The following is a 12,394-nucleotide window of genomic DNA, read 5'->3' as shown; positions in this document are numbered from 1 at the left end:
AGGTCTGTTTGCTCTCCTATTCTTCTGGTCCAGAGCACTCCTCTACCTCCTATCTCCAGTATCTAACTGCTACATGGTATTTCCCCCTTGAAAACCAAGTTCCCAGGCCTCCCCAACCCTGAATCTTCCCCAATTTCTCAACCCCGAAATGTCCTTGACATCTCTCACATTCCACAACCAATCCTGGCAAATACACTTGCTTTTATCTTTAACATATATCCAGATATCACTACCTCTACAGCCTACAGCTACCACCTCAGGCCAAGCCAGCTTTCTCTCTCCACCGGATTCCTGCAGCAGCCTCCTAATTTTGTTCTAATTTTGCCTTTATCTCCACACTTTGGCCTATTCAACATAGTAGACATTATGACTCCTATTAAAAAGACATCCCTGAGTTTTAGGATACTTCGTGTTTCTAATCTTCTTCCACTTTAATAAAATGCTATTCTTAGACTATAGAAGACTAAGTCTATAGCACAACCATTATTTCAGACTGTACTCTAAATTATTTTGATAAATATGACCTTTTACATGCACATCACCTTAAAAACAATTACATAAGAGAACAAACGTATGGACACCAAGTTGGGGGTGGGATGAATTGGGAGATTGTGACTGACATATATACACTATTATGTATAAAATAGATAACTAATAAGAACCTGCTGTATAAAAAAATAATAAAATTAATAAAATAAAAACAATTACATATATTTTTACGACAGTATTCTAGGTCATAAAACAGAGCCAAAGTAATTGACCTTCAGGGGCTATAATCCCATGATAGCCCAGTGGACACGATTAAGCTAATCAATTAAAGATTCACCTAGTGTTTAGTTCAGAATCATTATCAGACTTTTGAAAATGTGTTTTAAAAAAGAGAATAATTAACACTGCTAATTCATCTTCTTCCGGAATCTCAATATGACAAAACTTGTATTTTAAAACTAGAAAAAATGATTTAACCAAAAATGTCATAATTTCATATTATATTCTCAATGCTTTCAAAGCCCAACCGTGATTTTTAAAAAGAAATTAAACAACATGCTTTCATTGAGAGAATTTTTAAAATCTATACAATTCAAGCTAATGAAATATTTTATTGTACAAAATAAAAGTGGTGTTTTTAAAAAAAACATTTCCAGGCCCAGACATCTGCAGGAGTATGTGAGGAAAGGATTCCACTGGAGTATAATAAGCAATACTCAACTGAATGAAACCACAAATCCACCCTCCCTATAGTAAATACTAACATTTGCCACAGGCTTGAAATTCCTGTAGCATCAGTAAATGTATTTTTTAAAATATTACAAACATGCTTATGATGCACAGGAAGATGGAAAAATTTAGACTTAACTGCACACCACATGTACTCCCAACTTTTCTAATTTACAACCAGTTAAGAATCACAAATATCCAAAGAAAGTATTTTAAAATAGTATATATGATTCACTGGTTAAGTGATTTTTATACTCAAATAAATAGTATAAAATGAAATGTTCTCATTTCATTTTAATGTCACATTGAATTTTAGTACTTTCCAATCCAAGAAAAAAATAAACTGAGACATGGTCATGAGTTCAGGATTATATATATTACAATTTGCCTTGTTATAATACATTTGTGGCTTTATGATAAAAATAACTCAGGGACATATGGAATCCAAGCTAATTTGCATAACTGTCACAAGAAAAAAGCATTAAATGCATTTCTGAAATAAGTATTTTCATTTAATTCAGAATCTCAAAACAGCATTAGACCTTGGCCTTGTTTTAAAAAAGTTTAGTTAAACACTAAGCTAGCTAAATAACCTTCTTGAAAGGTTTAAACACAATTGATATAGAAAATGCTTTCCCTCTAATCTCAATCTTACATAAATGAAAGAGGTAAGGGGGAAAAGGTAGACAATTTCTTTAGCAGCATGTATGGCTAAATCCATCAACCACCTTAAACTAGAATGTCCATTATTGACCCCATTAAAAAGAACTGGGCATATATCAAAAGTTACCCACTTCATAAACCAAAAGACAATAATTTTAGGGTTACGGTAAGTAAAATATTTTTGAAACACTTCAAAAAACTTTTGACATTAAACTAGAGGAATCATGTCTTCATTGTAAGAAAGAAAGGCATAAAAGAAAGTAAAAGACATTTAAACTAAACTGATTTTCAATCTTCTTTGAACAAAAGAAATAAAAAATAATGGTTGATTAGCTAAGCTCTGTGCTCTAACCAAACTAATTAATTACAGTGATTTTTAAATGGCAACAGCCCATCTGACTGGGTAGCTTGACAGTTCTGAATACTTTTGCAATGATTTTTTTTTAAAACGCAAAGACACTAAAATGATCCGGTCATGCAATGTTCATCTTATGCATTCTGCATCTCTTTGCCAATCTTGTAGCTAAGGATCTTGTTCCAATCAATCTTAGTGCGTGTAACTGGCAACTGTCGACGTAAGGCTTTGAAAGTAGTGTCCGACATTGTCTGATAATTCTCACTGATGGCAGTCTATGAAAAACAGTAGTTAAAAGTTTAAAGAAATAAAAGCAACAGAACAATGTATAAAACACACAGATGTTTTAAGAAAAATCTTTATTTAAGCAGCCTGTTTCACTGTTTTTTAAAAAGCCAAATAAAAACCCCAATATGGTTTTAAAAGCTATTTATAAAAGCAGCTAAAAGAAAAAGCTTATAATCATTTTGAATAATTAAATTTAATAAAATGAAATTATAAATTAGATTTACTATCTGTGTGTCCTCATTTTGGATCTATTTTACTATTTCTCTCAGAACAATTTCACAAATTACTGTTTGCAAGGAGTGGAAACGTGTCCAATACACAAATTAAATGCTTAAATTCAAGAGTGCAATTTAGAAGCAAGTAAAGAATGTAAAAGAGTACAAAATGAAATATGATCTAAGGAGATCACATATAATCCAAACGCTTTGGGAAGTACCTCCTAAAGTAGAATTTCCGATCAGAAACAAAATAACCATTTAAAATCTTGGCCTATTTTGACCAATACTCAGAAATTACAGTTGGCTAAAACTGAGTTTTACCTACATTTTCACAAGTTTGCCCTTGAATTAAAACAAACAAAACACACACAAAAAAGACTGTATCTTATTATAGTGAAACAATGAAAAAATTCAGGCTTATGACTGAAATTAAAATTTCAGTGCCATTATTTACAAGCAAATATAGATTATACAATATTTTTGAAAATCATACCTGGTATTCATTTTCTGCAGCCTCTACAATCTTTATAAATTCTTTTGCTGTTTGCACCTCATTCTGAATGAAAAACAAAATCAAAAGTAAAAAAAATAGTAATTTAAAACTACGCCACTATTACTTTTAAATAGGTATGTCAATAGATGTATGGTTAATGATTTGTTATAATTTAATAAATAACACAGACGGAAATTATGACAAAGGGAAAATATTGTAAGATCAATTATTCTAAATTCAAGGGGAACTAGGCAAAAATGTTTTAAAAGTCTACAGAATGAGCATGGCTTTAGTGTTTCACTGGTTAAGGAAAGAGAAATCTTAATAGTACATGTTGATGAAAAATTCAATTATAACACTTAACAAGCATTTCAAAAATCTTTACGGGTAAGATGTTACTCACAGATTTCTAGTTAATGACTATATTGCTAAATATTTACTGAACAATATTTACCACCATAATGATACATTTAAAAAATATTACCAATTAGAAAAAGCATATTTTAAAGTTTAAGGTGCATTTTTTAGTGTTTAAATATTTTCTGGAAAAAAATTTTTTTAAAATTTTTTATATTGGAATTTTATTCCAATATAATGCATTTCTTTGCTTCTTTCCTAACACTGAAAGTTAACAATTGTTGACGTAAAATTATCTAACACCTTACTTTACATATATTATTTATATATATTTACACATGTATTTATATAATGGGTACATTTTTTCTATCCAAAAACAGTAAAACAACAATGAAAATCCTCTAAGATAAAGTGAAAAGGTAATTCCTAAAACACTCAGCACAAATTGGCATATTAGTCAAGTTTAATTACTACGACAAGATCTCACAACTCCACAGTCTGTAATTTTGTAGACAAATCTCTCTTAGGAAGACTCTTTACTCAATGTCAAACTCCTCAAAGAATACTAAGTACCTTGTTACACAAATAATATTACATATATACTCACGATATAGAACTATACTGAGTGGAGACCAGACATTAGTAATTATCTTTCCTGGCAGTTTTGCAAGAAGAATACTACTTAGCAAGAAAGCAGAAATCACCTAAGTGTTAATGAAAACTTGAAAAAAAACAAAAGAAAAAACAAAAAAAAAAAAAGAAAAGAAAATCCAAAAATCCCACAGCTTTCATTTCTTTTCAGGTAGCATCTGGCCTAACACATTCACACATGTTTCTTAACATTAAATCAAATGCTTTCTTAAATTAAAAATAAAGTTTTAAAAATATTTGTAAGTTAGCTAATTTTGAATATTAGCAGTTGATGTTTATAATATACTAATGCTTTTAGGTATACAACACATTTGATAAACAAATGTTTATCAGAAATGTCACTGTTAACATATTATAATATCTTTGGGACAAAAAAATTCTGCAAAGAAATAGTTGCATGTTCAGTGAAAAGAATGTGTGAAAGACCTCTGCAGGGAAAAAAAAACAAGTTCAAAATTTCCAGAATTTGAAAGCTGAACTTCAGAAAAACTTCATTAAATCATACTCCAAATAGAGAAAAAAAATACAATGGGGTTTAAAAGTTAAGTACAGGAGCACAGATGTAAATTTAAAAGCTAAAACTATAAAATTTGTAGAAGAAAACACTGGAGTAAATCTTCACGATCTTGGGTTAAGCAATAGTTTCTATTAATATTCCAAAAGCATAAGTTACAAAAGAAAAAATAAACTGGACCACATCAAAACTGGAACCTTCTGTTTTGTAAATGATACTACCAAGAAAGTGAAAAGACACAAAGAATGGGAGAAAATATTTGTAAATCATATATCTGATACAGGACTTGTATCAGAATACATAAGCAACAATTACAACAACAATAAAAACACAAATAACCAATTAAGAAATAGACAAAGGATCTGAAAAGACATTTTTCCAAAGAAGCTATTCAAACGGCCAACAAATACACAAAAAGATGCTCAATATCATTATCCATCAGGAAAATATAAATAAAAATCACAGTAAGATGCAATTAACAGGGGCTTCCCTGGTGGCACAGTGGTTAAGAATCCGCCTACCAATGCAGGGGACATGGGTTCAAGCCCTGGTCCAGGAAGATCCCACATGCTGTGGAGCAACTAAGCCCTTACGCCATAACTACTGAGCCTGCACTCTAGAGCCCACGAGCCATAACTACTGAGCCTGTGTGCCACAACTACTGAAGCCCACGTGCCTAGAGCCCAAGCTCCGAAACAAGAGAAGCCACTGCAATGAGAAGCCTGCACACCGCAACGAAGAGTAGTCCCTGCTCGCCGCAACTACAGAAAGACGTGCACAGAAACGAAGAACCAAAAATGCAGCCAAAAATAAATAAATTAATTTTAAAAAAAAGATACAATTAATACCAACTAGGATGGCTATAATAAAAAGGCAGACATAAGTTTTGGTGAGGATGTGGAAAAACTGGAAACCTTATATACAACTGATGGGAATGTAAAAATAGTGCAACAACTTTGGAAGCAGTCTGGCAGTTCTTCAAACGGTGAAACAAAGAACTACCATACAACCCAGCAATGCCACTGCTATGTATACATCAAAGAGAAATTAAAACAATGTCTACACAAAAAACAGTATACACAAAGGTTCATAGCAGCAAAAAGTAGAAAACAACACAAATGTCCATCAACTGAGAAATATATAAATAGAATGTGGCATATGGATTATTATTTGGCTACAAAAAGGAATGAAGTACTGACACATGCTCTAACATGGATGAACCCTGAAAACATTATGCTAGGTGAAAAAAGCCTGTCGCAAAAAATCACATATCGTAGGATTCCATTTATATAAAATGTCCAGAATAGGAAAATCCAGAGTCAGAAAGTAGATTCATGGTTGCCTAGGGCTGAGAGGGGTTTGGGGGAAGGGCTGGTGGGAGGAAATAGGGAATGACTGCTAATGGATACAGGGTTTTTGGAGGATGAAAATGTTCTAAATTAGATTGTGGTGACTGTTGTACAACCCTATTAATATAATACTTAAAAAAAATTTATACTTTAAATGGGTGAACTGAATGGTATGTGAATTGTATCTCTTTAAATAAAGCTGCTAAAAAAAAAGTTAGGTACCAATTTCCAATTACTTACCATCTTTAATCTATCTGAAAACACTTTAATCTGAAGCAGAAATACTACTTAAAATGTTAATTCCAAAATCGCTCTAGTTGTATAGAAGTATTAGGTTGTTTAAATTTTATTTTGGAATTAATTACTTACGGACACTGTTAGGGAATCTTGTATATCTTTATGACTCACTAGCTGAACATTACCATCTTCATAATAATGAACCTATTAGAAAAAGAAATTACAGAAACCACATTACAGGAGTTATCAAGATCCTCATGGCTTCAACAATCACATCAATGCAGATGACTACCGATTTCAGCTCTAACCTAGTCTTCTCTGCTGAGCTCCTGATCTTAAACTCCAGCAAGCCTCTTCCTGCCCTCAGGCTAGCAAGGAACTAGGTAGCAGTTCCTGCAGTTACTCAGGTAAGCCCTCCATTGACTGGACTGCTGCACATTTCTACCTCATAGATGTTTTCTACTGGTATCTAAACTCAAGATTTCCAAAATCAAACTCACAATATTCTCTCCCAACACCACTCTTGTTTTGTGTATTTCCACCAACCATTTAATTCCTCAAATTCAAAGACATGAATTTATTCAATAAACATTAACTGAGTGATTACTATATATGACTGCTATTGCAGGAGGTTCTAGAGACACAAAGCTTTTAAAAAGACAGCCCCTGACCTCATATTTCAACACAACACAGTAAGAGGTACGTACAAAGTACATTAGCAATACTCCAGACTTTCTCTGAGACATAAAAAAAGGACTTCAGAAAAGAGGTAACACTGTACTTGGGTTTAGTAAAATGAGTATAACAAACTAGGGAAGGTGAGGAAACTGAGCTTAGTAGAGAAGAGCATACTTTAGGAAAGGCCTGCAGGTACTTAGGACTGGAATGTGTGCGAGTTTGGGGAGTAGGAGCTGTGGCTGGCGGAATATACAGGTAGGTGACGAGTCAACCCTGGGCCTTCTATGCCATGCAAATATGTCTGGACTATCTAGTAGGTGAGTGTACCACTAAAATGGTCTCAAGTGGCAAGTAACATATCCAGATTTAAATTATTAAAAATCACCTTTCTTGATGGCAATGTAAAAAAGTGGATTAGGAGATGGCAAAGGGTCCAACAAATCAACAAAATAAAGTAACCATTATAAACCAGGCATCATGCCAAGTGCTGAAGATAGAACCAGCCAATCCTGGCTCTCAATAAGCTTTGGCCCAACAGGGGCACATCTCAGAAATCATCCAGGTGAGAGCTAGAGGCCTAACTGAAGGAAAAAATAATGTCAACAATAATGACTACCATTCAATAAGCACTTTATGTCTGGCTCTGTTCTAATCATTTTGCCCATATTAACTCATCTTCAAAAAATTGTATGAGCTATTTCATTGTTGCTGTTTTCTTTTTTTTAGCTGATGAGGAAACAGAAAGAGCTTAAATAACTTCCTGATGTCATACAGCTAATAACTGGCAGAGCTGGGATTCAAACTCAGGCAGTCTGGTTTCAGAATCCATGCTCATAACCTCTGTTTTCTAGCCCCTAAATGATAACCACACCAAGACATACAAGTAATAGGATAAAAGACTAGAAATAATGTATACTGGAGTCAAATGATAGAGCAGTGCATCTGATTCATCTTTATTCCTTTATGGCTCTTAGCATAATACCTTTCATGATAGTTAAGCAACAAATGTACTGAATAAATAAGTGAACCAAGATAGAAAGAAATTAGTATTTTTCTTTAACTTATTTAGTAATATTCATATTTAAATCCTCTTAGTTATCAAATTTCTTCTATATAAACATTTGAGCTTACACTGAGTCAATTCTAGTGGGTTTCATATAAGAAGCCAAATATGAGTACAGAAGATACTTAAGATATATGTATTATGTACGTGTTAACATATATATATACTTATACATCTATACACACACATATATTAATATTATACCTCACTCAACTCCACTCCAATTCACAAGACAGAACAGCACAACTCAAACTCAGAAGATGCTTGGATGAACAAATTGTATGAAGAGCAGACCAAATGGTAGCATCTAATTTTAGCTGTGTTTTTAGAATCTGTCAGCTATCCTTGCAGATTTTTGATGACTAGGGAATGAACTGCAAGGTTATTTAAAAGATGAAATCAGCACTACTTGTTTTTCCCATTACCTCAAAACAAAGACCTGGAAAAGAAACAGTTATTGAGTACTATGAAAATGTAAACATATGAATTAGTTGCTTCTATGCTCAGAATCATCTAGAGATCAGCAAATTCTTTTTATTTCATACCTGAATTTTCAAGATGCCAACCACCTGAGTGGTTGAAGGAGTGATTGTAAACTTCCACTCTGACCTCCAACGACCATTCCTTAAAAATAAAAACAGCAGCTATAAATAAGGTAGGGAAAATAATTTGAATAAATTTTAAGTTCCAGATTTAAATTTCATGCTACAGTATAAGACAGTGTGGGGGATGGACGCTGGACATTCTTTTTTTTAATCCCTGAAATATTCAAAAGAATCAAGAGGTTACGTTCAGTTATGAGCTACATTTAATTTAATCTTCATCCTGCTGATAAGAAAGGACCTACATAATGGATGCAACCTAAGAACTCTAAAGCTAAGGCTTAAAATACAGTTCAAAACTACATCAGTTTTCTGACTTATGCTTTAATTAAGAAAACAACTGAATAAATGTTCAGATTACCAGGGCCTTTCACAAGTTTACCATCTAGTGAATGATACAAAGTCCCATAGTTTTAAAAGAATGGATAGTAATACAACATTCTTAAGGAGATTTCGATATCTGGAAAGAGAAGGGCTTTAAAGGGTTATAAACATCAGATTTTTTTCCCTCTTCCAATTTTAGGCTTAAAGTTCCCACATAAAAGGCACATGCATCCTCCTCTTAGACCCCAAAATGATTTTTGGTATAAAATTGATACAGATTAATCGTAAGAAACTGTGACATTACAAACAAGCAACAGGCATGTTATTCATTTTTGTCTCCTAGATAATGAATTTTATCCTAATTTTTTCCTGACAGCCTTTTCATAGCAACTCCTTTTCTTCTGACCTCTATTTGCTCTTTTGCATACTAAAGACATATTCTGATACGTAAACTTATACCTGTCAGTTTTTTTTTAAATAGTATATATTTCTAAAACAGTCACAGAGCTAATGGATCACTATACTGGCTTTGCTACAGAATTATTTCTGGGTTCCCTTCAATATTCTTGCAGTCTGCCCAATCACAAAAACCTGCAGAATGATAGCACTCTCATACCTAAAGTTAACACTTATCATTTGAAAAGTACTATTATTAGAACAATGTATATGTTCTACAAAATAAAAGATAATTTTATAACATGTTTTGACTTTGAGTGACTTAGCCAAAATTATCCATTGAAGCTTGATTGGAAAAAGAACTTAGATCTATTCTTTTTTTTTTTTTTTTTTTTTGCAGTACGCGGGCCTCTCACTGTTGTGGCCTCTCCCGTTGTGGAGCACAGGCTCCGGACATGCAGGCTCAGTGGCCATGGCTCATGGGCCTAGCCGCTCCGCGGCATGTGGGATTTTCCCGGACCGGGGCACGAACCCGTGTCCCCTGCATCGGCAGGCGGACTCTCAACCACTGCGCCACCAGGGAAGCCCAGATCTATTCATTTTTATTTCATGATCCCAAAAGAAGTTATTCCTTTTATTTAGGTATTACTATCAAGCACTAGTGAGTTCTAAGCATACACATTTCTGATTTATAATGACAACATACATATATCACCATTGATTGTGAAAATTAAAAAAAAAAAAAGAAAAAAGGAATTCCAAATCAAGTAATCGTACCAGTTTGAGATCTATTTCAAAAGATCCTTCCAAAGGCATTACTATATAGTAATAGTAAACTGCACTGCATAGACAGTACCCTTTCTTTCATCAATGGAGTAAACGGTCAAGATGTCCTAGCCTTAATTATATTCTTCCCTTCTCTTCTATTAATGCTTTAATTAGAAATGTGTATTTATTCAACAAACATTTATTAAGCTCTCAATACTGCTAGATGTTAGGGAAACAGCAGAGACCAAGAAAAGAATGTCCCTAGTGAAATCTAAGAAATGACCATGACTAGAATCTTCTGATTTTTATGCTATCTGCATTTGAGGTGAACTGAAGTAATTTCCTTGTACCAAAATATTTAGATTTTACTGAGGTTATTGTGATATGTGATGTCTAGCACTTTGGAATGTCATAAAAAATTATCTTTTCCAAAAAGCGGAAGTGATTTTTAGCTTCAATGATATCATGTTCATATTAGTAGTTTCGAAAAAAAAATTCAGATATGTGAAGTGAAACAGATAGAAAATTCAAGGACATCATTTTCATTTTACATATGCTAACACTCAAACTGTATTTCTGAAAACTAGTAAATTTACTATAACATCTCTCAATATATTTTAAACTAAAACTTAGTAATGAGTTCAATCCCAACAAAATTGATTTTATTATATATATATCCTGGCACAAACAGCACAAATTAATAACAATTTTGTGAAGACTTATTTCTTAGGATACTGGTAAATTAATGCTACAAGTTTTTAGGCCACAAATGGAGAAACTACATTTATATCAAGGCCATACAAGTAAGTTAATACAACAGAATTTTTAGGAAACTGCAGCTTGTCATTAAGGCCTATGTTTACAAATAAATTTATTTTCCTTCAGTGATAATGGATCTCTTTCCTCCAAAAGTTCCTGTAACCTGCATTTATTTCTGTGATGGTTAAGTAGTGGAGCAACCTTGGGCCACAAATCAAAGTGGTCCATAGGGGTTACTGATACCTGCCAGTCTGCCCTTAACAGCACCACCAACCAACTCAGCTAACAAGTCAAAGACTAATATACTTAAAAGGTAAACACTATGACGATACTTACTCTGATGGCCTTAGAATGTATTATCAAAAAGGGAGGATAAAAGTAAAGATTTCATTCAATTCTGAACTTATATAAAGTCTTGGAGAGCCACAGAATTTTATAACAGGAGATATCTCAGAAATAGTCTTGTCTAAGAATAAAAAGGCCCAACAACTTGTTAAAGGTCCAAGATTAAGAGTGCAAATCAGTGCTTTGGGGAGCTGGACTTTTATAAGGGATAATCAAATGATTTGTACAAAAATTGTAAGGCATGACTGCAATTTGCCTCGCTGGACAAAACATGTCATTACTTCCTCACACTGGCCAACCAAGCACAAAGCAATCCACACGAAAACATCTACTTCAGAGTCACCAAAGTTCACGTACCAAAACGCGATCATTCTTCACTTTATTTATAAGTACCTCTGCCCTCCTCCCCCATGTAAGTCTCATTCAGGAACAACCCCTTCTCAGAATGAGCATATGGGCCTGCCAACTGGTCTGCTCACAGGCACGCATGTTCCCTCAGAATGCTGCTTGCTAGTCTAAAAACACCCCATGCTCTCCCACCTTCTTTTCACTGAGTGTCAATAGATTTACTGCCACCTTTAAAAGATCAGGTTGATTATGGAACAGATTTTTTTCTTATATAAAAAGACTGAAGTTTTATATTATATTGTTCTTAGTCAATCATACACAAACAAGGTATAGGCCCAATCAATAAAGCAAGAACTACAAAGAGTATAAGCAGTATCAAAATTCCCCAATACACAAAATTTTAACTTACCAAAAGTTTTTTGCTTGAAACTGATGGCTTTCTATGCATGCAATAATGGTCTGCTGTCCATCTATTTTTTTACCATATACCTTGTTGGTAAAGAAAATAAACACAAGAGTGAATTTAGGGCCACAGAATGTCCAACTTTAAACATCTATAAAATACTGAAAATTGTACAGCATTTTGGCAAGAACATATAAAAGAATACAAAGTAGGTCATCATTCCAAATACAGTAGCTAGAAAAACAAATACTTAAATATGTACACCTAATCACAGATTCTTAGTGAATCATAAAATAGTTCACAATTAATGAAGTACAATTTATTGGAAAAAAACTGTACTCTCAAAATATGCATAAACATCCCAC

The 12,394-nt window shown here is 33.3% G+C and overlaps 1 protein-coding gene across 1 annotated transcript in view; it reads right to left on the bottom strand.

Annotated features, from left to right (window-relative positions):
- Window positions 1–1,575: 1,575 nt before the first annotated feature.
- The window catches only part of CAPZA2 (capping actin protein of muscle Z-line subunit alpha 2), a 57,587-nt gene continuing 46,768 nt past the window's right edge, over window positions 1,576–12,394 (bottom strand). The window contains exons 6-10 of the mRNA XM_081244916.1: window positions 12,036–12,115; window positions 8,630–8,708; window positions 6,476–6,547; window positions 3,236–3,298; window positions 1,576–2,511 (exon numbers count right to left, since the gene is read on the bottom strand). Of these exons, the coding sequence (XP_081101042.1) occupies window positions 2,371–2,511; window positions 3,236–3,298; window positions 6,476–6,547; window positions 8,630–8,708; window positions 12,036–12,115 (435 nt within the window). The 3' untranslated portion in view covers window positions 1,576–2,370. The remainder of the gene's footprint in view (window positions 2,512–3,235; window positions 3,299–6,475; window positions 6,548–8,629; window positions 8,709–12,035; window positions 12,116–12,394) is intronic.

Source organism: Mesoplodon bidens (assembly GCF_964165515.1).
Source record: "Mesoplodon bidens genome assembly, chromosome: 9".
NCBI lineage: Eukaryota > Metazoa > Chordata > Mammalia > Artiodactyla > Ziphiidae > Mesoplodon > Mesoplodon bidens.
Note: the sequence above shows the minus strand (reverse complement) of the source record. Positions and strands in the feature narration are given on the sequence as shown.